We start from the raw sequence: 27942 nt of genomic DNA, 5'->3' as shown, positions 1-27942 counted from the left end.
TTAGGTGCAAAAACTAGTGCATGGTAAATGCAGAGACTATGCGGTAAGTGTAGAAAGTGTGCCCAGCATGTGCCATGCATTTACTTCACAGGGCAGATACTGAATGGGCACCACTGGATTCAAAAAAGGGGCTCAGCTAATTCATGGTGGTAGATCAGTATTCTTCAGTGCAAGACCTGTGAGTCAGTGGTGGCCTTTGTCAAAACCCTCCCCTTGACCCTCCCCCCCCCCCCCCCGCCTTCCACCTGCCTCCAAAGGCAGGAACAATGTCCAATTGCTCCTGCCTCCTACACTATCACTACACGATGCAAGGTTCCACATTAGGAGTCACTGACCAGGAAAGGGATCTAGGTGTCATCGTTGATGATACGTTGAAACCCTCTGCTCAGTGTGCAGTGGTGGCTAAGAAAGCAAATAGAATGTTAGGTATTATTAGGAAAGGAATGGAAAACAAAAATAAGGACGTTATAATACCTTTGTATTGCTCCATGGTGCGACTGCACCGCAAATGTTTTGTGCAATTCTGGTCACCGCATCTCAAAAAAGATATAGTGGAATTAGAAAATGTAAAGAGACGGGCAACGAAAAATGATAAAAGGAGATAAATATAGAAGCCCCTCCCACCAACACAACACCATTCCTGAGCCCCAAATCAGTCATGTGGTCTGAGGCAGAAATAAGAGAAGAAGCGGTGGGACCGTTATTTTCTTCTCCATGCTGCTATCAGCTATTGTGACAGGGAGGCCAGAGGAAGCCGTGGGGTATGAGAGGCAGTGGAACTACTTAGGCTAAGCTGCTGTGGGGAGAAAAAGAGGAATGGTAGGCCATGAGGACTAAAGGAGAGAGTGCACTGATAAAAAGGGACAATGCAAAACACAAATGTGTTCTGTTAATGTAAAATTAGATGTATTAGGCCAAAAATCTATCAGGATTAGGGTGAGTTGAAGTGAAGGAAGGAAGGAAGGAAGACCCAACAGAAACTGATACAGCTTGACAAAAAGGCATGATTTTCTGAGATGCCTTAGAGCAGTGTTTTTCAATGCAAGGCCCAGGCCCGGGGGGGGGGGGGGGGCAATGGTGGGTCCCCCGTCATATTTCTGTTTTTTTTTTCCTGCTACTCTCTGCCTTGCAACCTCAATTCACAACAGAAAGGGGAATTGAATGGGGGGAGGGGGAGAGAGAGAGAGCTCACAATTGAAGGACAAGGCATTTCTCAGTACATGAAAAGAATGCATTTGGAAATGTTCATCTTGAGGATTCCCCTACTGAAAAGCTTGTGTCATGGCTTCACATGGGAAGATATTTGGCTGCTCTCCTTCAGCTCATTTGGATCCAAAGTGGCTCCGGCCACTGCCCTAGAAAGCTACATATATGTGGGATAATGATTCTGTTCCCAGGAAAATGCTATCAACTCGCAACTGTGTATTTTCCTTTTCACGTTAGTGTTTTCCTATAGTTTCTATTGATCGGACAAATATATCCAAATAACTTCAACCCATCCTCACTCAACAGTTCTGTAGAAGCCAGAACTCTTAAAGAGGGTAGATTTAGCGCCTGTGATCAGCATCCAGAAAAACTACAAAGGAAGCATAAAATGTGCCACTTAAGCAGAGAGCCTGCTCCTGTAAATCAGAGACGCATGTATATATCTATATGTATGTATAAAGTGTGTGTGTATATATATATATAATATAACAGTATATTTCATTTAGTTAACAGCCTTTTTTATCAAAGCAGACTAAAATACTATCAGGGAATAACTTTTGCCATTTCTACCTTATTGACACGCTAATACATTGTATTAGACCTGTTGACCGCATCAAGCTGTCTGCCAGCGGGACGAAGCGCCGCGTCTTCATAATTGAGACCATGGGAGGATTTTGCGGATACTTGGCAAACATGGAGCTCTTGCTTCTGGCGCAGATGCGGCCTACGTATTTGAAGAGCCATTTGATATCCGAGATCTCCAGGTAGGAAGTCCTCTTACCATAGGTTATGCATCCTTTACTGATGGCTGTCCAGGCCATTCTCCGTTTGCTGTATCATGCAAGCAGGAGTTTGCCTCAGGTGCTAAGAGCTCTCTTGATGCCTCAATCTCTTGGGGACTGAGAGCTATAGATTTATCAGAGATGATGTAGCAGGTGTAGGAGGATGGAGCAGGGAAGGTCACAGAAAAATAGTTTTAAGCATTGAAAAATGGACTTCTGTAGTATTTTATAAACTGAGAAATTGGCAAAATAAGGGAGTAAGGTTTAAATATAAAAAATGTTGATAAAAGGGATTATAAAGTCATTAAATCATGTTGCAGAGGTGCTTGTGATATCACAACACACACACTGTTCCTTTTTTTTTTTTTTCTAGGCTAATGTGGAGCATTTAACTGAAAAGATGAAAACCGGTATCCAGCGAGGCCTTGTACTGAGGTGAGGCACAGCAGTTATTTCATATTACTACTACTACTACTTAACATTTCTATTTAACATTTCTAGAGCGCTACAAGGGTTACGCAGCGCTGTACAAATTAACGAATAAGGACGGTCCCTGCTCAGAAGAGCTTACATTCTAAAAGACGAAATGCCAAGTTGGGGTAGATGAGATTTCCTGAGAAGAGATGAAGTGATTAGGTGCCGAAGGCGACATTGAAGAGGTGGGCTTTGAGCAATGATTTGAAGATGGGTAGGGAGGGGGCCCAGCGTATGGGCTCAGGGAGTTTGGTCCAAGCATGGGGTGAGGCGAGGCAGAAAGGGCGAAGCCTAGAGTTGGCGGTGGTGGAGAAGGGTACTGAAAGGAGGGATTTGTCTTGAGAGCGGAGGTTACGGGTAGGGACGTAAGGGGAGATGAGGGTAGAGAGGTAAGGAGGGACTGCAGATCGAGTGCATCTGTAGGTGAGTAGGAGAAGCTTGAACTGTATTCGGTATCTGATCGGAAGCCAGTGAAGTGACATCGATTGGTGAATGAAGCAGTGCTGCTGTTAGTCTTTAATAGCATATTGTAGCTATCCACATCCAGCTTTACAGTACAATTCTGCAAATTGTGTCCTAAATGCATCAAAAGCCCAGAATATGTGAGCAAAGTGAGAAAACTTTTATATCCTGTTCTTAACTTGTCCAGTCACTGTAGTTCCCTCTGGAACCCTGCTAATATAGACCCTAAGTCTGGCCAATAGGTGTCAGGAGAGCAGAAACTTGATCCAGGAATTGAACGTGGGTGTTCTGCAAGGCAGTGCAGAATGCTTGTCAAAGGAGTCACTGGGCCATATGCATCGCATTATAGGACATTTCAGTGCTTAAAAGGTCCTTTGAAATAAACCTTGCAGTAGGCAACTTTTGTTATTTTTAAAGAATTAGGAGGCCCTTTTTACCAAACAGCGGTAAAAAGTTGCCTTAGTGCACCCCACGTGCTAAGGCCATTATAAAATGGCAGAATTTCCTATTTTTTGTATTATTGGCCCTGCACTAATTGTTGCACGGCCATTAAAACAGATTAGTGTGTGAGCCCTTAACCGCCACCCATTTTGTAGGCTGTAAGGGCTCACGCGCTAATCGGTTAGCACGCAGCAGCGTAACTGTGTTGATTAGCACAGAACATTCCCACCTCTGCTCTCACTGCAAAAAATACATTTTATTTTTAGCTTGTGGGTAACACACGAATATCCCGAAATTACCACAGAATGCATATGTCATTGAATCGGTGCTTATCACAGCTTTGTAAAAGGGACCCTTGAAGACACTTATGCATAACAGATAGGGAATCTGAGGCACTCAGGTGGCTGTCCCGCATCAGTGTCCTCTTACTTCCATTACTGACAGAGTGCAAACAAGAAATAGAAGAGAAGTTTGATAAACTAGGAAAGCTAGAGCCAGTCTTAGCTCTGAACCCACGTTCCCTAAGCCATCCAGGCACTTTGTTATACAGCATCACTTATCACAGATTTTTAGCACAGATATAGGTTGAGGTGGGCATGGGGAAATGGCATCCCTGTCAATATGAGTTCCTTAGATTCCACCCCTCCTCCGCTAAGTAAGCAAACAACTACACTTATTTAGCAAATATTTTAAAACTATTAATTTAAAGGCTGACATAATGACTTCTAAAGCATATACAGTAGCAAGTCTATAATCTATTCATTTCTTTGATAATGGCAAAATGTACCGGAGGATTAAAATTTATATGTTTGCATTGTAACTGATTAAAAAAAGAAAAAAAAAACCTCTAATTCAAATCAAAGCCCACCACTTCAATGTCGCCTTCAGCACCTAACCACCATACCATACCATATTCAGGAAATCTAGACTGCCCCAACTTGACATTTCGTCCTTTAGATTGTAAGCTCCTTTGAGCAGGGACTGTCCTTCTTTGTTAAACTGTACAGCGCTGCGTAACCCTAGTAGCGCTCTAGAAATGTTAAGTAGTAGTAGTAGTAATAGGTAGTTATTAAACACTGGAAAAACGCCATTTCTGGTATCTCCTTTCCCATGTCTTCCTTGGATCTTTCTTACTGTGTTAGTGCCTTTTCTGCCCAGCTGACCCCTCAGCTGCACAGCTTTTCAGCAGCTGTTGGGCCTCCCATTCTCTCACTGGCTCTGCTGCACAACTATTTCAAAGGGCAAGCATCACAACGAGTGACAAAGCCAGAATTGGCAAGGGTGGTAGGAAGAGGGGAGATTAAAAATGTGAGGGCAGGCTGCTGGGGAAATAGTGGTGGGATGGTATGTGCAGGTGGGAGTGCTTGTGCTGGTTACTTGAGGGAATTGTGGGTACCGTTTTATTATTTCAGTACATTTGTGTTATTGAAATGTGTACATATTCGATTTGGCCAGAAAAGGTACCCAGCAATGGGGAGTGAAAGGGATTTAGCTCACACCTTATTTTCAGTTGTACCTCAAGATGTATTACATTCAGGTACAGGAAATATTTTCATGTCACCAGAGGGCTTGCAATCTCAGGGGCCCTTTTACTAAGCCGCGTAGGTGCCTTCACGCACAAAATTGGATTTACCGCCCGGTTACCGCGTGGCCATTGCGGTAATTTCAATTTTGGCATGCGTCCGCGTCTGAAAAATATTTGTTATTTTCTGGCACGAGTCCGCTACACGCGTCTGAAAAATATTTGTTATTTTCTGGCGCACGTAACAAGTGGCATTTGACGCTCATAGGTCATTATCAGCCAGATTCTTTACCACTAGGTCAATGGCTGGCGGTAAGGTCTCAGGCCTAAAAAGGATTAGCAGCAATTTTGATTTTGCCGCACGTCCATTTTCAGCAAAAAAAAAAGAGGCCTTTTTTACAGGTGTGCTAAAAAATGGATTGGCGCACGCCCAAAACACACTCCTATGCTACCACAAGCCATTTTTTAGCGCGCCTTTGTAAAAGGACCCCTCAGTTTGTAGTTCAGGTAATGGAGGTTACGTGACTTGCCCAAGATACAGGAGACAACTTTTCAAAATTGATTGGGGGTGTTAAACTCAAAACAAATTGTCCCTTTTTGGACATAAACAAATATAGAAACCTTAAGTAAGTCAGTTGAGGCTCCCCACTGCAGCTACAGTTGCTCTCTGGAAGCACTGTTAATGCAACCTACATAATGCTAGTGATAGGGATTCTTCTTATATCTGGAGACAATAACTCAATATTTTCAGGCTCCAAAGTTATAAAATAACCAGTTAGCACTTGTGAGTGTTGTGCTGAGATATTGGAGAAATAAATTCAGGATGCAGCCAGAAGATAAAATTGAATAATTCTGAGACACGTGGAGCAACATTTAGAAAGGATGTCTAACTCCGAATGTGGACGCCCATCTCACATGTACTTTAGAATAGGATACAGCTTGGTCTAAAGTATATGTGAGATGGACATCCATGCATTAGAAATATCCAGCATGAGCATCCATTTTGCAGACTGAAATGTCCAAATTACGAGCGGGGGATGACAAGAGACATGGATAGGTGTGTGGCAGCATAGGAACATCTATCTTATAAAATTGCCACACAGTCATCCATGCAGAGTAGAGTAGCATCTTAATGATTAGAGCAGTGGACTGAGAGCCAAGCAATCAAGGTTCAAATTCTATTTCACCTCTTTCTTATATATTTTTTAAAATTGTGAGCCCTGCAGGAATAGAAAAATACCTACTATACCTGAATGTACACTACTTCAAATAAAAAGCTGAAGAGGGATTTGAACCTGGTTCCTTGGTTCTCTTAGGCTACTCCTCAGATCTGTCTGCTACTTTAAGAATGTCTATAGTACCTGAAGCTGTCATAGAGCCTGGTATCCCTTGCTGGTTTTACATTTGGAAGAGAGGCAGGGAGACTGGGGGTATAAGGAGGTGTCATGCCTTAATCCCTCCAGTGGCCAGCTGCTCAATCAGAGCACCTTTCTGTAACCTGAATGTGCCAAGTACCATGTCTTAAATACAAACATCCATCTTTTTAGACATTTCCCTTCTGTGATCAGAGTTGGATGTCCATATTTTGGCCCTTCTCAAGTCCTGCTGAAAACATGCCCACACCACACTCCCTTGCCATATGGATGTAGCACAGTGTTAGATGGCCATGTTCTGGCTTTATGTAATTCAGACTTGGACATCCATACAATATGGATGTCTTTAAATACCAATTTTCAGATGTCCAAAATAAGAAAACTTCTAAAATAACCACCAAAATGTTGTTTAAACTGTCTACCAAATTCTCTTTTGGTACAGGAATGAAAACTGCAATGAAAACTATACAACTGATTTCATTTATCAGCTCTATTCTGAGGAAGGGAAAGGAGTGTTTGACTGCAGAAAGAATGTACTGGGCCACATGCAGCAGGTAAATACAGTGCTGATCTCTTACACCTGCATCGACACATCACCTTATAGATACAGCTGCCAAATGAAACTTGGATCACTGTTGTTGGGCAGCTACAAGTCCCAGCCAACCAGTGCTGATGTAGCCTTAATCACTGAGCGAGGCCCTCTTTATGTCACTCTAAGTGAGCAATGTGCTATCATGCAGCAAATTTCACTCAATGTTTGTAATTTTAAGTTCTCCGAGAACAAGCAGAATAGATAGCAAGTCCTCACAGCACAGGCGATGTGATTGACAGGAAGCTACTCCAGCTTAGAACTAGAAGCTTTTCTGCTGCCTCGTTGCACATGTGCATCATTTCCCACTTGCATGCATCATTGGAGCTTGCTTCAAGATTTATTTTTCCATCAATTTTACTATTTTTTTTGTAAGGTTACCACTTAGGTTCTGTTGCTGTCCTGTGATGCCAGTTTGTGCATCAGATTGAGGTCTGTGCAGGCCTCAATCAAAAGACCTTGGGCACCTAGCTAGGTGTATATTCCAAAATAAAGTTGTTTCATTTTGCTGCAACTATTTTTCAGGAGAACATGTCTCAGAGAAAAGTCCCCCATCAGCTTTAAAAAGTGCACCCAGTGCAGGAGGACCATATCCATGAAAGATACTCATAAATGGTGCCCGTCATACCTGGGGTCAGACCATTACGTCTCTTGTTTTAAATTATGTTCCAGATGCCTAAGAGAGATTTTTGTATCATGAGAAGCAGAGCAAACCTTTTTGGTGCCAGTAAGTCTGGTCCACCAACATCAGCATCAGAAGTATTGGTGTCTGGGGTCCTGGAGGTGCATCAGATGCTGAGGATGCATTAACATTTAGAATGTAATGATCACCTTTGATATCGAGCATCAGTAGAGGCCATCAGGACCAGTCACCCTCTGAGTCCTACTTGAAGGAAGGAATCAATCTAGTCTTTGATGCCAAGGGCTTATGATATTGAGTGCCAGGTGGCGGCTGGGGCACATTGACATCATGCTTCATTTGATCACAGCACAGAGAGAGCGAGTTCACTGGTGTCCTTGAAGTGCATCCTGCATGAGGACCTTACAGCCTCCACAGACCTAAGACCTAGTATCAGATACTCAAGTGACAGAAGGACATGGTTACCCCTGCTGTACTCCAAGACATTTGTCGATGGCAGCCTTTGAGGAGCATCTCATAAGATTCGATGAGTGAATGGAATGCTTTTTTGCTCAATGTGATGCTGTGCGTGAACATAAGAGTAGCTATACTGGGCCAGACATTGTCCATCTAGCTAGTATCCTGTTTCCAACAGTGGTCAATCCAGGTCACAGGTACCTTGCAGAAACCCAAATTGTAGCAACATTCCATGCAACCAAGCACATGGCAAGCAGTGACTTTCCCCATGTCTATCTCAATAGCAGACTATGGACTTTTCTTCCAGGAACTTGTCCTAACCTTTTTTTAAACCCAGATACACTAAGTGCTGATAACACATCCTCTGGCAACGAGTTCCAGAGCTTAACTATTCATCGAGTGGAAAAATATTTCCTCCTGTGACTTTGTTAACATCTATATCAATTCAGAGAGAGATTCATGCACTGCTTGCAGGAGAGGCATAGACACCGAGACCCTGAAGGGCATAGGGGTCAGTGTTGACTGCACCACTGTTTATCTCCAGTGTGTCAGGGGAGGAAGCTTCACTGAGACATCAGATATATTGTCATTCAGGGGCTGATACTAATGGCAGTAGATAGACAGGAAGAGACCCAGACTTTTCCACTGGAATATTTTTTTAGGGCCAGACTCCTGCTGGGATTCTAATTATGAGCCAGGAGAGTTCAATTGGCTTACTGTCAGACCTACCTAAGCAACCCTCCTATGATAAGATAGTGGATGAGAGGAGAGGTGAAACAGTGCTAAAACCTATCATATCTTTCCCCTGCAACCACCAAATGTTATCCTTTCCTTTCTGAACACACTACCACATCTTAGCCTGTTTCAGCTTAATTGGCCAGTGCCGAATATCGGTTTCGCCAGTTAAGTTGAAACCCACTAAAAAACACTGAGATTCTCTACGCCGGTCACCGGAAATGGCCCGGCATTGAATATCCGGGCTCAGTGCTGACCGCGGGCTAACTCCCTTGGTCTTAATATTGGACCCATAAAGACCAGCACTACCCGGTATAGAGAAGTTATACTGGCTCGATGACTGTGATGCATGCTGCCACTGAAGTAATTCTGAAGCCATTCCCAAGCTTAGCATTGTGCACTGCAGTCAGACTGAGGATACCATGGAGACAGTGTGCCGGCTATTCAGCCATTTGGAGGCAGCCTGTATAAGTCCCATGGTCGTTTCCGGTGCCCAGCATTGAATATCTGGTTTTTTTGGACAGCTCTAACTTAACCAACTTTGTGAATATTCAGCACTGGCCGGTTAAGTTAATAGCAGACAAAAACAGAACTGGTATTTATGCAGTCCAATTTGCCTGCTAAACTTATCCGGCCAGCGCTTGAATTTTTGCGGATAACCAGCTATATCTTGCAATGTAGCCGGTTAGCTGCTATGCGCTAACTGTGAATATTCAGCAGAGAAAACCTGCTATCTTCCGCTGAATATTAGCAGTTAGCTGGCTAAACTCTTAACTGACCAGGAGCTGTTCCTGGCTGGTTAAATAGCCCTGAATATCAAGGGGGACTGTTCCTGATCCCTATGAGGGAGGGAGCTTGAGTCATTGTGCACTGATGACATAAAAAAAAATATAGTGGAATTAGAAAAGGTACAGAGAAGGGTGACGAAAATGATAAAGGGAATGGGATGACTTCCCTATGAGGAAAGGCTAAAGCGGCTAGGGCTCGTCAGCTTGGAGAAAAGACAGCTGAGGGGAGATATGATAGAGGTCTATAAAATAATGGAGTGGAGCGGGTAGGTGTGAATCGCTTGTTTACTCTTTCCAAAAATACTAGGACTAGGGGGCATGCAATGAAGCTACAAAGTAGTAAATTTTAAACGAATTGGAGAAAATATTTCTTCAGTCAACGTGTAATTTAACTTTGGAATTCGTTGCCATACACCATTATTAAAATGGACTTGAGGAAAATCCACTGCTTATTTCTAGAATAAGCAGCATAAAATTTATTGAACTGTTTTATGATGTTGCCAGGTACTCGTGACCTGGATTGGCCATCGTTGGAAACAGGATGCTGGGCTTGATGGACCTTCGGTCTATCACAGTATGGCAATACTTATGTATTTATCTGCCGGCTAAACTTCAGTTCTTCCCTACTGACTCTTGCAGTGTTGGGCTAGAGAGAAAGGTGTTTAAAAAATGGGGTGGGGCCAATCCAGTCATAGTGTTGCACGCTGCCCAATGAAAACTTGAGTTTAATTCCTGGGTATCCTGACTTGGCTGGTGCTGGGGATATTACAGAGGCAGTGTTCAGAGTCCCTGGCAAGAGGATGTCCCAGTCATTACACAATGGCGACACCTAGTGGTTTAGAGCATATGATTACAAGGCTCCAATGTGTGGCCCCTGCCTGAGGGCTAATGCTGCATTGATAGCCAAATGAGTTAGGAAAGGATATAAAATTTAGGGAGAAATGCCCAGGAAGTTGCAAATGAAGGCTCCAAGATGCTGGAAGCCCAAATGAACAAGAGGAATTTGCTGTTTCAAAAGAAAGTGCAAAGCCTTGGCCTTTCATTCTATAACAACAAAACAATGTGGCAAAATAGAACTGGAAAAGCCTAAAACAAATATAGCTACAGAAAAAAAAAAGAAAGAGGAAACCTGTGGAAGTGCACATAAAATCCTTTTTTTTTTTGGTTTGCTAACATTACTGTTAGTTGACTTCATTGTTTTGTGTAGAAGCTATAGGGGTATGAGTGGATAAGTGCTCTCTTCTGTGTGTGATGGATATTTAATCCTCTGTATTAGTCCTTTGAGTGGACAAAGCAGTTGTAACCTGCGGAGCCCTAGCACTCTCTTTAATTACAGAAGTGAGATGTTACAGCAGGCAGTCTTGTTAATGATATACATAACCCTATTTAAAAAGGCAGTCGAATCTCAGCTGAAATGAAATGACACAGTCATTCTGAAAATAAAGCCTTGTATTATAAAACAAATTAGGACTTTGCTGTAATTTGCTTTGTAAAGAATGCTAATGCACTTATGGGACTCCTCTTGAGAAAGTGGCTACTTCCAGTAGACGGCATGTGCTTCCTCATTGATTCTTCGAAAGTTGTCTCCACCTAGCACTGACTCAGCAAGGTTTACAGGAACAAATGCTAAAAGTGGTAAAAGATGAATGTGCTCAGTAGAAGACTACTACTATTCCACGTTTATAAGGCGCTACAAGGCTTACATAACACTTTACAGATGCAGAAGACCCTGCACGGTGGAACTTGCAAATGTAAAGGACACATGGACACCAAAGACAATGCTGATTTACTGGGTCAGGGATCTTTTTCTTCTAAGGGAGAGGACAGTCAGAGAGCTAGGTGAGTGGATGAGTAAACTTATGGTTAGTGCAGCAGGCTTTGATCCTGGCAGCCTGGGTTCAATTCCCACTGCAGCTCCTTTTGACCTTGGCCAAGTCACTTAACCCTTCATTGCCCAAGATACAGATTAAAAAAAACCCAACTTAGATTGTGAGCCTTCTTGCCCAGAGAAAAGTACCTGCAGATAATGTGTACAGTGCTTCGTACAGCTAGTAGCGCTATAGAAATGAATAGTAGAAGTAGGACTGTTTTGCTTCTGCTAGTTGAGATGGGTTTCATTCCTATGGCTCATGTAGGCAGAGTGTAGTCAAGATGTTTGGTCAGCATTTTCCCATGTTCTTCTTCTCCTTTGCTTTGTAACAGATAGGAGGTCACAGTGGAACCTGTAGTGGTGGAGCTTTTATTAGAAGGAAAATATCAGATAATAAATGTAGGTAGAGAAGAAAATACTGCCATTTATCATTACTGGAGCTACCCCCCCCCCCCCCCCAACCACAGAGCCCGACATCTTGCCATGGTACAAATAACAGTAACACAGTCCATCCAGTCTGCCCAACAAGGTAGCCAAGCCCCAGTCACCCATGCTTAAATACCAGTTGTCAAGTCTCCATTATGCCAACCATATAGGCAGCCAAAAATGATGGGAGTCTTGGTTTTAACCACATTTCATGCCCAAGTGTTGCTGACAGTAGTCAACTTGCTAGTCAAATGTCTTCTGCCCCCCCCCCCCCCCCCTGAGCTGCACAGCACCCTTAGGCGAAGCACATGATAAGAAAGTGATCTAGAACACCTGTCTTGCTATTTGCGGGACACAGAACATAGAAGTCTGTCCGGCATCGGCAGCTGTTCCCCCATACTGGATTTTCTTTGTCTTTTGCCATTTATAGGATACTGAACTGTGGCAGCTATAGAATTAGCAGTGATCAGGGAACACTGTTAAAAAAGGCATGTAAAAAATAATGCATCTATAAAGGAAGCTATTTTACAAAATGAAGGTGAGTCAATCGGTTAAAGTTTGTTTAGCTCTCTCAGCTATTCTGTTTTGAAAAGAGCAACAGACCTTTTTTTTTTTTTTTTTTGCTAGTTGAAGGCATGGTCTGTGCAGTAGAAAGTACAGATATTCTTGGTTAGCCAGATTAGATTTCTTGAGTTACAACAGAGGCATGTGGCACAAGAGCCTGATAGCACTTGAAGGGGAAAAAGATAATATAGCAGACCATCTTTAGGTGTGTATATTTCTACATTAGTTTTTCTCAACAGTTACTTCAAGTGTGAAATTGCAGCTGGGTTTTCCTATGAGATGGTGTTAAGATCTCATGACCAATGAGCTGAAAACCATTTCCTTTTCTATCTGAGCCCATTTCAAGCCTGTGATATAAATGAGATGTACGGAGCCAAATCTGAGGTTCAAGATGAAAGGAGAGACCACTAAGTCCACAGAGATTTCATTTTCAGGAGCAAAAATTTTAAAATTTCTGATTTTAACACAGCAAGTAGCCAAGATGTTGAAAATCAACTTTAAAGTATATTTTTTCTTGACTTCCCAACTGCGTATATTGATATTCAAGACAGAACAGGTGAAATGGAATCTCAGCTTCTTTTTCCAACCAATTTTTCAGCAAGATCCAGCAGAAACACAGTTTTCTAAATAGAAAAAGGGGATGTTAAACCTGCATGGCGTTGTATATTCTTGTCCAAAAGTCCCATACAGGTTATATGCTTTAAGGATTGTTGAAGATATGAAGTGTCTTGCCTTTCTGCATTTAATTTTCATACTGAAGAAACATCTCATAGAGGACAGTTTTCTTAATCACTGTTTCTGAAGAGAAATGGCTCCTTACCCACTGAAAAGGAAATTTGAAAGTTATCCGCCCCATAGAGGGGGGTAATTTATTATTTTTGCTTAATTTTTAATCATTTCACTATTGTTAAGCTGTTGACAAAATTGTACGTTTTATGTCGACCTATACCTGTTATACACAGCCTTAGCTGAATCTCTTCATAAAGACAGTTAATAAAGCCCAATAAAGAAATAAAATTAAGCATTCCCCATATATAAAACAGATGTAATTTCTGGACAATGGCTGCTACAACATTGCACATGGGTATATACACACATCCTGCCAAGAATGTCTTTGACGCAATCTGCTGTAAGGCATTCCCAGGTGTGGAGTTTGGGCATAGCTGAGGTGGAATTGCAGTTTATACGTTCATTTTATAAAGTACATGTGTGTGTAAAATTCATCTTCCAAAATTTACTCCGTGTACTTGTAGGTATGCTTGGGGATGGATTTAGGATGGAGTGCAAAAGGAGTCCCATTGTATGCACAGATTTGTAATCCACCTAGAACATTGTGATAGTGTGGAATATACATTTTCTAATAAATAAATGTTATGCACACCTGCTTTTGAGCATGTTTATTTTGGCCACACTTCCTGTAGGATTTGTTCAAGTTTTTGTTTTGTTTTGTTTTTTTAAAATATAAATACACATCTGTGCATCTTTATAAAATTACCCTATTAGGTGATGGAGTCTTGCACTGCAGGAACTACCACATAATTCATGCATAGCTGTACATCCCCACTACAGCACATGCATTATCTTGTAATTAGATCCACATAGGTGCAGGCAGCAGCACCTGCACTCTTCTGATGTTCCACTGGCATACTGTGCTTTTAATGCTTTCAAAGAGACCTCTTGTCCTGCACTGCAATGTTATACCACTGCTGCTACGACTTATTTCTATACCACTAGATGTATGCAGCACTGTAAATACATATGAGGCAGACCTTACAAGCTATTCAGTAGCCACTAGCTGCCTCTTGCGTTCTAACAAGCAAAACAGAAACAGAGCAGAAGATAAAGGCCACATAGAGGGGCATTTTCGAAAGGGATGTCTAAGTTGCAATTTGGGTTTTTTTTTATGTACATTTTAATTTAACATCCATCTATCAATAATAAATGTTGAATACAAGAAAAAATATAGGAACTTAAATTTTACATAAGTAAATTTACATTCCATTTAGACCACAAGTAAGGACAAGATACAAGGGAAAATTAACTAAGTTATAAGAAAAATAGAGCAAAAACATGAAGAAAACGCACAGCCAGACATCTCAGCATATTTACTCTCTATTGGGCATCCTGGGTTACTCTTTCACTACTTTCTTTGGAAATTAAAAATTCCCTCAATTTCTTGGGTTCCATAAACATATAATTAACTGAGTTCAAAGTTATTATACAACGACAATGAAATACTAACTTAGACAATCCCCCTATTGCCAAAATTCTTGTTTTTAAACACAGGACCTCTCGCCGGCAGGCTTGAGTATCCCTGTTTAAATCCGGAAAGATACGAATAGTTTCCCCTAGAAATTTATCATTCAAATGTTTAAAATATAATTTGGATGTAACAAAAGAGAGGGAACAAAGTACAAACTAAAGTCACAAAAAAAACAGCACCACGGGCCTTTAAAAATGGAACACAGTTCTTTAATGAATGAGCCTTGACAAAAAGACCCGACACGGGCCGTGTTTCGGTGACTAGCACCTGCGTCAGGGGTCTACATAGAATACAAAACATAGAAATAATATATTTTTAAAAATTTTTTTAAATATAATGAGTAAAACCAAAGATTAATATTTAGACTCATCAAGCATACATATATAAGCCTATATAAACACCTAAAGCATTTAATATTTTAACATTGCATTTAATATTTTAACATTCTCATATATTATTATATAGTAATTTAAAAATAAATGGATAATTAATCAAAACAAAAATGGTAACTCACCACAGTGATGACGTGGAAAACTTGGGGAATAACTCAAATATATTCCTCTACAATATATTATTCCTTACTTTTGGACAAAAAATTTTTCATCTCTCTATATAAAACGCACCTCCAACGTTCTGAAGCCTCTGTTAGCCAACATTCTAAGTGAAGGGGGTGAGATCGCATTGTGTCTGCCCCGCCAACGCGTCAAACGTGATGACGTAGAGGGCGGAGCAATGACACTCACCCAATCGCAACGCTCGGCACCGAAGCGTCAGGGAAGGAGGCGGCGCTATCGACGTCTAGCCTTCCCTTCGCTGTGTTCCGCCTTCTTCTGACGTCAAGGATGACGTCAAAAGAAGGCGGAACACAGCGAAGGGAAACCTAGACGTCGGGAGCACCACCTCCTTCCCTGACGCTTCGCTGCCGGAACCGCCACGGAAGTAAATTTAAAAACAAAAAAAACCCATGTTGGGGGGAGAGAAGAGGGTGGCCAAGGGAGGAACGACAGCATGGATGCGAAGGGGGGGGGGGGAAGAAGAGGGCGGCCCAGGCTGGGACATGGGAGAGAGAGGAGCATGGATGCGAGGGGGGGTCATGGAAGGCAGACAGGGAACTTGCTGGAAAAGGATGAATGGAGGCGGCAGGGGACAGAGGAGCATGGATGGGCATGGATTGGGAGGGCAGGGCTCAGGGAGAGAGGGCAATTGCTGGAAAGGGAAAAATGGAGGGGGCAGGGGACAGAGGAGCATGGATGGGCATGGATTGGGAGGGCAGGACTCAGAGAGAGAGGGAAATTGCTGGATAGGGATGAATAGAGGGGACAGATGGCCATGGATGGATATGGATTGCACGGCAGGCCTCAGGGAGAGAGGGCAATTGCTGGATAGGGAAAAATGGAGGGGCCAGGTGACAGATGAGCATGGATGGGCATGGATTGGAAGGGCAGGACTCAGGGACAGGGGAATTGCTGGATAGGGATGAATGGAGGGGACAGATGGGCATGGATGGATATGGATTGCAGGGCAGGCCTCAGGCAGAGAGGGAAAATGCTGGATAGGAAAAAATGGAGGGGCCAGGTGACAGATGAGCATGGATGGGCATGGATTGGAAGGGCAGAACTCAGGGAGAGGGGAATTGCTGGATAGGGATGAATGGAGGGCACAGATGGGCATGGATGCATATGGATTGCAGGGCAGGCCTCAGGCAGACAGGGGAATTGTGGATAGGGATGAATGGAGGAGCCAGGTGACAGAAGTGCATGGATTGGAAGGGCAGGACTCAGGGAGAGGGGAATTGCTGGATAGGGATGAATGGAGGGGACAGATGGCCATGGATGGATATGGATTGCAGGCCAGGCCTCAGGCACAGAGGGGAAATGCTGGATAGGGAAAAATGGAGGGGCCAGGTGACAGATGAGCATGGATGGGCATGGATTGGAAGGGCAGGACTCAGGGAGAGGGGAATTGCTGGATAGGGATGAATGGAGGGGACAGATGGGCATGGATGGATATGGATTGCAGGGCAGGCCTCAGGCAGAGAGGGAAAATGCTGGATAGGAAAAAATGGAGGGGCCAGGTGACAGATGAGCATGGATGGGCATGGATTGGAAGGGCAGGACTCAGGGAGAGGGGAATTGCTGGATAGGGATGAATGGAGGGCACAGATGCCCATGGATGCATATGGATTGCAGGGCAGGCCTCAGGCAGACAGGGGAATTGTGCATAGGGATGAATGGAGGAGCCAGGTGACAGAGGTGCATGGATTGGAAGGGCAGGACTCAGGGAGAGGGGAATTGCTGGATAGGGATGAATGGAGGGGACAGATGGCCATGGATGGATATGGATTGCAGGCCAGGCCTCAGGCAGAGAGGGGAAATGCTGGAAAGGGAAAAATGGAGGGGCCAGGTGACAAAGGAGCATGGATGGGCATGGATTGGAAGGGCAGGACTCAGGGAGAGGGGAATTGCTGGATAGGGTTGAATGGAGGGGACAGATGGCCATGGATGCATATGGATTGCAGGGCAGGCCTCAGGAGACAGCGGAATTGCTGGATAGGGATGAATGGAGGGGCCAGGTGGCAGAGGAGCATGGATTACACTCACACTTTCACTCTGACTCTCAAACACTCACTCTCACATACACTCTCCCAAACATACACACTCCGAGGAAAACCTTGCTCGCGCCCGTTTCATTTGTGTCAGAAACGGGCCTTTTTTACTAGTATATTAATATTATATGTTTAAAACGCTTATTTTAATTATTTATAATATATTTTATAAAAAGGTCATATTATATAATACTGGCTATAACTAAATTTCATATTCATAAAAGCTTAAACTAACAGGTCAAAAATAATTTTTTAAAACATTTTAAAATATACAATAAATTTCAAACATTACACTGATAATATCATAAACCTTCAAAAACATTCAAATCAGCACAGAAATGAATAAATATATACATCTTCAAATATAAAAAACCAAAACTATAATATCTAGTGGCATTAATTGATCTTAATTTTAAAAAGACAACATTTTGTCACTATATGTATATGTGTACATATACACACATATACACACACACACATACATACATACACATACACACATACACATATATATATATACACATGCATGTGTATGCATGCATACACACATATACACATATATTATAGCATTAACAGGGCTTCTATTATCTTTTGGAGCTCTGGGTATATTTGTTTCGTTATCTGCCAATTACAATTAATTATGTAAATTTTATTTGTAACTGCTAATGGTATTTTAGCTAGTGACAAAATACCTTTAAAATTTGCATTTATTTTGTTATCTGCCAATCACAATTAATTATACAAATGGCATCTTAAATAGTGACAAAGGGTTAACAGGGCTTTTGTTTAAAATGTTTTAAAAAATGTTAAAATGTTAAAATATTAAATGCTTTAGGTGTTTATATAGGCTTATATATGTATGCTTGATGAGTCTAAATATTAATATTTGGTTTTACTCATTATATTTTAAAAAATTTTTAAAAATATATTATTTCTATGTTTTGTATTCTATGTAGACCCCTGACACAGGTGCTAGTCACCGAAACACGGCCCGTGTCGGGTCTTTTTGTCAAGGCTCATTCATTAAAGAACTGTGTTCCATTTTTAAAGGCCCGTGGTGCTGTTTTTTTTGTTTAAAATATAATTTGAAAATATTAATCTTATCCATTTCAAGTGCAAATGAAACTATAAGGGTAGTCCTTTCTGTTACTAGTTCCCAGTGCATTTTTTCTAGCAAAAAAAGGTGCCAGTACTCAAATGCTAGGCCACCCATGATGAGTGGTGTGATCACTGAGGGAGCCACCCCACAATAGCCAGGCCCCCTGTAACCAGTCACAGAATCTATGGAAAAGCAGAATTGGTGTCTAGAGCCTGAGCTTTTTCATTAAAACTTGGGGTCCATGGGTCAATTTTAGCAGACAATGGAAAAGGTGCCGGTACTCAGTACCCCCTCAAAAAAAGCCCTGCTAGTTCCATAGAGTTTTCTAAACATTCTGTCAAATTCAATTCCGGTTGTTGTGGTTGAGGATTCAAAGGATTTAACTTTCTCCCAGTTATGTATTGAGTTCGTACTATAGGAGGGAATCCCTCTGCTGGGAGTCCCAAAATTTCTTTAAAGTATTTACGTAACATGTCCATAGCTGGGATTAAAGGTGATTTAGGGAAATTAATAAACCACAGATTATTTTTCCTCCTTTGATTTTCGAGGAATTCTAGCTTCCTTGCAAGAATTTCTCTATCCTTAACTACTGTCCCTGCAAAATTCTGAAGAGTAGAAAGTTCAGTCCTTAAAGATTCTATTTGACCTTCCTGGGTTTGAAATTTCTCTGATAGTTGTTTTTGCGTCTGTTTCAAATTATCCATATCTTGAGCAAAAGAATGAGTTACCTGAGAAAGCAGGGAATTATGCCCTGGATGGCGTCCCATAAAGAGTCTAAAGTCATTACACTTGGTCTTTTCACCTCCCGTAACACCGATGTAGTTCCCTTTGGAATAGGGGGTAGAAGTTGTCAAAACCGTCTGTTGTTCCGTTCCAAACAGGGAAAGATCAGTGACGAGGCCTCCTGAGGGCGGTAGGTTCTTTTCCACTTCGGGTGTTCCTTCTACCCTTGCCGTCAGAGTCGTTCTACATCCGGGTCGTGGAGGGATTGTGTTCCCTGGCGGGCTCAAGGAGACCGCCTCTGCGCTGTTTTCCGTCGATACCATTGTGGAACGTTCCGAAGCGGGTATTCGCATGACCAATGGTTGAACCCCGAACTGATCCAGAACTGTGAGAGGGGGGAACAATCCCAGGCAATGAGGAGGCCGTCTCCTTGGGCTTTCCTTTCCGTTTCCCCATGACCAGCACAGGGTACGGATCCAACTTCTCGAACTACAATCTGGTAAGTCAGGAGCTCAAACTCATACGCCTGCTCTGATCGGCCATCTTGTCGCTGTTCGACTCCCAAGTTGCAGTTTGGACGTCCTTGCAAAATGACGAAATCTAGGAGCAGGGAAACCCGTATTTTCAAAACAAGCTGGACGTCCATCTTTCTTTTCGAAAATACCGTCAGGGACATCCAAATCCTTAAATTTTGCCATCCCTAGGTTTGGACGTCCCTAGACATGGACGTTTCTGATTTTCGGCGATTTTCGAAACCAAAGACGTCCATGTCAAACACGGCCAAATGCAAGCCATTTGTTCATGGGAGGAGCCAGCATTTGTAGTGCACTGGTCCCTCTGACATGACAGGACACAACTGGGCACCCTAGGGAGCAATGCAGTGGACTTCATAAATTGCTCCCAGGTACATAGCTCCCTTACCTTATGTGCTGAGCCCCCCAACCCCTCCCCCAAACCCACTACCCCCAACTGTACACCACTACCATAGCCTTTACGAGTGAAGGGGGCACCTAGATGTGGGTACAATGGCTTTGTGGTGGGTTTTGGAGGGCTTGCTGTTTCCTCCACAAATGTAACAGGTGGGGGGGAGGGGGTAAGTGCCTGGGTCTGCCTGTCTGAAGTGCACTGCAGTACCCACTAAAACTGCTCCAGGGACCTGCATGCGCGGTCATGGACCTGAATATGACATCTGAGGCTGGCACGACATATTTTTAAAGATGTTTTTTTGAGGGTGGGAGGGGGTTAGTGACCACTGGGGGAGTAAGGGGAGGTCATCCCCGATTCTCTCCAGTGGTCATCTGTTCATTTCGGGCACCTTTTTGTGCCTTAGTCGTAAGAAAAACAGGTCCGGGTGAAAATATCCAAGTGTTCCATCAGGGACGCCATTATTCTTTTCGATTATGGGTCAAAGACGTCCAAGTGTTAGGCAGGCCCAAGTCCCACCTTCGCTATGCCTCCAACACGCCCCCTTGAACTTTGGACGTCCTTGCGACGGACTACAGTTGAAGATGTCCTAAATCGAGCTTCGATTATACCGATTTGGACGTCCTTCTCTTTCGCAAATGAGCCCAATAGCCTATTCAGTCTGTCCATCTCTACCATTTATTATTTTTCCCTCTAGCTTAAAGATCCCATGTGCTTGTCCCATCCTTTCTTGAATTCAGTCTTTTCCACCACCTCCACCAGGAGGCCATTCCACACATTCGCAACCTTTTCAGTGAAGAAATATTTCTTGAGATTACTCCCGAGTATGTCTCCATTCACCTTCATCCTATGGCCCTTCATAGGAGCTTTCTTTTCATTCAAATAGACTCGGCTCCTGTGCATTTATGGCCCCAAGATATTGAAATGTTTCTATCATATTTCCCTCTCTCCCACCTTTCTTCCAAAGTCTGTCCCCATACACTTTGACTAAGATCACTGACCATTTAATAGCTACCCCTTCTAGATTGCCAAACATTCTTTGTGAACCGTAAGAAGGATGTGTGAGGTACATAGATGACTTAAGCTGCAGTGTTTTTGGCACATAAACTTTATGAAGTAGAATCTGTTCATTTCCTCTCTTAATTATAATGGTTGATGCCATCCTCACTGCACTGTTTAAGACAGTGGAACCAGTACATTAACATGGTAGCATTCGCTTTAAAAAGCTGAAACTCGGAGGGAACTACTTTACATTTGGTTCTCTGTGGAACACAAAATTTGGTACAAGGGTTAATGGTGATGGGGCTGCTTGATGGTAGTGCTCATAAAGTAAAATTTGGCATAATGAAAGCAGTAGCATTTAGCCTACAGAAAGGATACTATGCTAAAATGCAGAAATTAGAAATATAGCAACTAGCAAGGGTTTAGCGATTACTTGAGGGGTGAGGATTATGTAATACCATTTTGGAAGCTCAGATGAAATGTATTCAAAGGAAGACTGGAAAAGTGTCAGCCTTAGTATGTGTGGTAGGGTTGAAGAGGCAATTAAAGTCAGTGACATCTTTTTAAAAAAATGGATGGCATATTCAAATGAGGAAAATTGGAAGCAAAAGTCCTGGAAAACTGGATGTAAAATTAACAACAAGGTATGCCAAGAAAGAATTTACAAAGCTTGTCCTTGAGGCAAAGACTAATAAAAAGTAGCGTTTGCGATATATCTGAAACATGAAGACTGTGAGGGAATTAATTGGACCACTCTATGACTGTTTGGAAAGGGGGGGGGGGCATTTACTAATGACATTGGTGTGCAGCACCTCCTGCCCTTTCCCTTTGATTTTTATGGGCCCTGCTGCAGAGAACACATGGTAATGCCATTAGCATTCACTATTAGTAAAGGGTCCATTACTTGAATTCTTTGCTTTGGTGTTGGCTGAGCAGGATGTTGATTAAATACCACTGGAAACATCTTTGAACAGGGCCGGTCTTAGCAAGTGCAGGGCCCTATGCAGACCAATTTGGTGGGGCCCCACCCCACCCTAGCCCCACCCCATTGATAAGATTATTCCATTTTTAGACATTTTTTTTATTTATGAAATTTCAAGTAAAGACAAATGAAGCTAAACTTGTACAAAAAACTGATTGAAATAATAAGCACAATGCTATCATGAAACCTCCCCTCCCCAGAAATTCCACTACAATTAGTAGTTCCAATTCTCATAACAAAGGAGAATAAAGGAAAAATATTAAGAAAAGATCCAGTACTTTCAAATTCCCCTATTACTCTGTAATCCATCAAACCAGAGAGGCAAGTAGCCACATCAGTTACTAAAATAGTTTGAACTAATTGTACCTACTTTATATCAGATTTTGCTTCTTCATGATTTCCATTCTCAGATTTTAGCTTAGTAATCTTTTCTTCCTGTGATTGCAGTCTAGCTTCCAAATGATTAATTCGAGATGTCATATCATTAATTACTGGAAGCAGTGTTTTAGCTAAATCTGCTATTGCCATCCAAATTTTTATCAGGAGAAATATCTGCAGATCTATGTGAAAATAACCCAGATATGTTAGAAACAGTCTCTTCCAAGCCAGAAGATCTTACTTGCTCAGCTTCTCCAGCAACTAATGTTGTTGGGCCAAATTCCTCTCAGGGAGGCAGACATTTCCAACCCTTGCACCGTCCGCAAACGTCGTTAGATGAGAGAGACACTTCTCCTGATCTCCTGCCTGCATGGAATCCAATTTCGATTTGGCGTAAGTGCACAACTATTGGCGTCAGCAACAATGGCTCACCTCACGTCCTCACCAACTCCGACCAGGCTCCAGCTTTTCCCGCTCAGTGACTCCCGCCCTCACGTACGGAAACAGGAAATACATCAGAAGGCGGGACATTGAGCGGGAAGCTGGAGCCTGGAGGTGAGCCGTCACGCTGCAACTGTCTGTCGTCGCCGTCGGGGGCGGGGCCGTCGCTGCCTGGGCTGACTCGCTGGTATCGCTCAGTCGCTGGGGTCCGGGGACTCGGGAGCTGACGGCGGGCTCAGCGGGCCCAAGCCGGGGGTGGGCGCCGCACCGGTGGTGGCGGGAGCGGAGCGGCTGAGCTGCGGGAGTGGGGATCATCTCAGGCGACTAAGGCGAGCAGCGGCGGAGGTCGGAGCAGAGGCACGAGCGAGGCAGAATTAAGGCGCGCCGCGCGGGGCCCTATGCGGCCGCCTCTGCCTAAGACCAGCCCTGTCTTTGAATACGATGATTATGATACTGGACAATGTAATACGACAAACTGACGAAGCGCCAGAGTCAACAAAGTGTACCTCTGGTGAAGGCTCTGCAGGATTAATGGAGTTTTAATTTACTAGCGGTTTCAGATTTTGTGCCCAAAAAGTACATTGCTACTGAAGAACTGGACGCCTATAGGGCCCCCTACTTATTTAGCATGTTTCCTATAGAAAAATAGGAGACAGCATTTAATACAGATACTCCTAATACCATAAAAAATCCTGTTAGGACCGTATTGAAATTAGTTTCAGTGGAGTAAGCAGCGAAGACGTAATGGGTACACTGATAGTGGGTCAGTGTGAATGTGCACATTGACACCAATTCTTGTTTCATGGTGTTACAGTCCTTGGATTTTTAGTTTAGATTTAACTACTTGACTCTCCAAAGCTAAGCTCAAGGTGAGTTGCAGATCACAGGTCGTGTGAATAGTTCACTGCTCCAGACCGCTTGTAATCTAATGGCCTCATTTACTAATGTGTGTTAATATTAATTCATGTTAATTGAGGTTAAGCACATAGAGGTCCTTTCAGTAAGCTGTGGAAACACTAACATGCAGTTACTGTGGGACATGCTCAGGTGTCCTGTGGTCATTTTTGGAGCTGCATGTGCAAACCACATGCTAAAAATATTTTGTTTTAGCACAGATGGGGCATGTCTGAGGGACAGGTTAGGCTGTTCTGCGCTAATCAGTAAGTGCATCTACATTACCATATGCTGAGTAGAGCAGGATTAGTATGAGCCTTTACCGTCTACAAAAGAGAAAGTGATGCCCACACACTAAAAATGGGAAAATAGCACATGAATAAACCCAAAATGGAGTGAAAAAATATAAAGCACAGAAAATTAATAAATCCAAATTGTGTCTAATGCAGCAGCCAGTGAGGTAAGAACTGCCTTTTAACCAGGGGTGTGCTGGTAAATTTTTAACAATGGGCTCTCTCTCCAGACATAGCCGGCCCTGAAATTTGGGGGGAGGGGGGAATACCTGCCTCTCCCCTCCCTTGTGCGGGCACGCTAGGCATACCTTTGCCGAGCACCACCAGCCAATAAATGGACTGCCACCATTCTCTGCTGCTTGTTTCTGGCTCTGAGCAGCATGATGGAACCTTCTTGCGCTTGCATGAAAAGTCCCAGCCTGATGCTCAGAGTCAGAAACAAGGAGCATGGAGCAGCAGCAGTCTATTTACTTGGCTGGTGGGGCCAGCATCACTGCCAGCAAAGTAAAAGAGAATTCAGGAGGGGGCCCAAGCCTACATTTTGGGAGTCAGTTGTTAGAATAGCCATGGGGAGGCCTACTTTAACAACTGGCTCCCAAAATTCTTAAAAACTTAACAAACGGCTCTCGCGAGCCCGCTCCAGCACACCACTGCTTTTAACTATCCTTGTACTTTAAAAATTATAGTGGAGAAAAACCTCAGTGTTTGCTCTCATTTAGCTATATGAGTTTAAAGGAGCTTAAAGCAAAGCAGTACATCATAGGAAAAAAACCTCCACTCTTTGCAATGATTGTCAATTATCCCTTTTCCAAACTGCAGTTCAAACTAACAGCTAAGCTGCTATATCAGAGCATTCAATTCAAATGACAAAAATAATGCATTGCCATTAAAATTTTAAAAAAAAAAAAGAAAATGCGGCCATTTTCCAGCTGCATTAAAAATGGCCTCAGTGTGCGGGGAAGATCCATGTAAGGGCATGCCAAGGCCACTTTCTATCGCAGCTTAGTTAAAAGGACCCCATAGTCAGCAAATACACCGGATTGAGAAAAATGGTCTAATGTTAGTTAGAGCCCTGTTTACCAAGCAGCGTTATAGCTGCATTAATGTTTTTAATGTGTGTTAACCATGTACATGCCTACAATATCCCTATAGGTGCCTACATGATTAGCGTGTGGTCTGTCTAGGTGCGCTAAAAACACTAACACACTTTAGTAAACAGGGCCCTTAGTGTGTTAATAAATGAAGCTCTGACTACATACCAGAGACAGAGGAGGGGGAACTGACTTGTCCAAGGTAACAATCAGTGGGAGAAGAAGGATTTGAACTCTGGTTTCCGTAGTTCTTAGCCTGCTGCATTAACCACTGGGCTAGACCTCCAGTAGCACCTGAGAGATGGATATCTGCAACTGCAGGGCTTCACTAATTTAAAGATCACAGTGGTGCATTTCTCTTGGTGCACTAGTTAGGAGTATTTCAAGGAATAATGTGGCTATAAGCCAGTTCATGTACTCCTACAGGAACAAATTAATAACTCTGCTGGCATTGGTTAGTAAGATGGTCATATGGATGGGACGTGGACCAGGTAAAACAAACTTTTAAGAAATGGAATTTGAAAGCAGGTCGAACAATCCAGTTGGGCTCATAAAACAAAAGCCAAGAAATGTTTTTCTAGTCACCTCATAAAGCATAACTCAGCATTCTATTACACAGTCATAACACTACATAATATAAAGAGAACTGCAGTTATATTGGAGGAACACAAATGGAAGAGGTATGGGGCAAAAAAGACAGGAAAAGAGGTTCAGGAGGGAGAAGCTCATTGGCAAACAGGCATTGAGAGATATCATTTGTATGACAGAGTACTTGCAAAGGAATTCCGATTTGTGGCTGTTAAATCAACCATTGCCCCAAATTTCCTGATCTGTGTTAAGTAGAATGATAAATGTAATGGTTACTGCAGTGTATGGAAATTATATTTCTTTTTCTTTCTTCATATTGCTAATCCAAATAGGTTTGTGGGTTGCACAGTTCGAGAGTGACCATGCATTAAAATTGTTCTCAACACCCATATTTATTGGGTAAAAACACATGACTTAAAAAATAAACTGTACTAATTCTTACAGGGAGGTGCACCATCCCCTTTCGACAGAAACTTTGGAACCAAAATTTCTGCAAAAGCCATACAATGGATCTCTAGAAAACTAAAGGAAAACTACAGACAAGGTAAATAAATACTATGTCATGTTTATGGAGCAGCTCCTGGGTTAAGGACAACAGCCAGAGCAGGTGTTTGCCTAGAGTGTAAAGGTTTCCTTAAAATTTACATCACAAAGTTTCAACAAGGTATTGCTTGTAATAAAGAGGCACTCTTATTCCACATTAGTTCTGTTGCTATAATGATAAAAATAAATGGCCCAGTTTTTTAAAGGTTTTCAGCTATGTTTTAGTCCAAAGTAATATCTCTCAAGCAGTAGCAGACAAGCATTTGGACAGGTTGATTGTACCAAATAGTCCTTAACAGCTAAAAGCTATATTACACTTCCTTTAATGCATTAGGATGTGGTTTTATAAGCCTTTCAAGGCATATACACATATAAATAGTGGCACTTATTTTTTGTTACATTTGTACCCCACGCTTTCCCACTCATGGCAGGCTCAATGCAGCTTACATGGGGCAATGGAGGGTTAAGTGACTTGCCCAGAGTCACAAGGAGCTGCCTGTGCCTGAAGTGGGAATTGAACTCAGTTCCTCAGGCCCAAAGTCCACCACCCTAACCACTAGGCCACTCCTCCAAGTTACATGGTGTAACTTGCTTACATAAGTGAATGGCAATTTCAAAACATCACTGTTTACATATATAGATGCCCCAGAATACATATATATATATATCTGTGTGTGTGTGTTGACATATATATATATATATATATCTGTGTGTGTGTGTTGAAGCCAGGGCTTCAAATACGTGATTCAGGACCAGTTATATTTAATCCTCTGGTAATGTCCATCTACTTTGAAACATTGGTTGTACTCCTGAATTGGCTGCACTTATAGTATAAGGTGGTTCTAGCACTCATTTGTAGCTCATTTTATAAACAAAACAAGTAACTACCTCTAGGGAAACATCTTCACTTGCTCAAGTCTGGCATTTGGATTGAGCCCCTGAGCCACTTTTAAAACCCATTGAATCCAGGCTGAAGACTGTCCTTGTATTAAGAGATCAACAATGTCAAATGAAATACACCATTACAAAGTAAATTGACTGCATATGTTAAGTAGAGGCAGAAGAGCGGCCTAGTGGTTAGGGTGGTGGACTTTGGTCTTGAGGAACTGAGTTCAATTCCCACTTCAGGCACAGGCAGCTCCTTGTGAATCTGGGCAAGTCACTTAACCCTCCATTGCTCCATGTAAGCCACATTGAGCCTGCCATGAGTGGGAAAGCACAGGGTACAAATGTAACAAAAACAAATGTAAAAAAAATAGAAACAATCCCATACAAAAACTTCTTTCAGACATTGTGCAGATATATGCATATATCAGGAAATATAGATACAAACATGCAGAAAATTTATTGCAGTTATTGATTTTCTGACCGGTTCACCCTGAAGCAGCTCAACTAAATGCTGGCCATCATTGGTCACGGTCCGATTTTTAGTGTAACTGGAAGAAAGAGACTCTGCAGCTAAGTATTTTAAGCTGGAATTTTTGACAAATCTGTTTAGATTTCACAATTTGCACTTAACTCACTAGAGAGATTTTTTGCCAATGATGATGAAGCCCTGCTCTTTCAGTTAATAGCTGTGAACTTCTTGAGGCTTTTTCCTCCCTATTTATCATTTTCATTGCTAAGAATATAAAGAATCTTTTATTTATTTTACTCTGTAGGTTTTACATACGAACATAAGAGTAGCCATACTGGGTCAGACCAATGGTCCATCTAGCCCAGTATCCTGTTTTCCAAACAGTGGCCAAGCCAGGTCACAAGTACCTTGGCAGAAACCCAATTAGGAAC

General features: G+C 42.5%; 1 protein-coding gene across 1 annotated transcript in view; it reads left to right on the top strand.

Moving 5' to 3' along the window:
* The first annotated feature begins 1907 nt into the window (after positions 1–1907).
* LOC115458894 (ATP-dependent 6-phosphofructokinase, platelet type-like) overlaps positions 1908–27942 on the top strand; it is a 47189-nt gene continuing 21154 nt past the window's right edge. Inside the window, exons 1-4 of the mRNA XM_030188735.1 lie at positions 1908–1970; positions 2362–2423; positions 6703–6814; positions 26056–26155. Of these exons, the coding sequence (XP_030044595.1) occupies positions 2389–2423; positions 6703–6814; positions 26056–26155 (247 nt within the window). The 5' untranslated portion in view covers positions 1908–1970; positions 2362–2388. The remainder of the gene's footprint in view (positions 1971–2361; positions 2424–6702; positions 6815–26055; positions 26156–27942) is intronic.

The sequence above is a fragment of the Microcaecilia unicolor genome, unplaced genomic scaffold, assembly GCF_901765095.1.
Source record: "Microcaecilia unicolor unplaced genomic scaffold, aMicUni1.1, whole genome shotgun sequence".
NCBI classification, from domain to species: Eukaryota; Metazoa; Chordata; class Amphibia; order Gymnophiona; family Siphonopidae; genus Microcaecilia; species Microcaecilia unicolor.
This window is presented reverse-complemented; position numbering and strand designations above follow the sequence as displayed.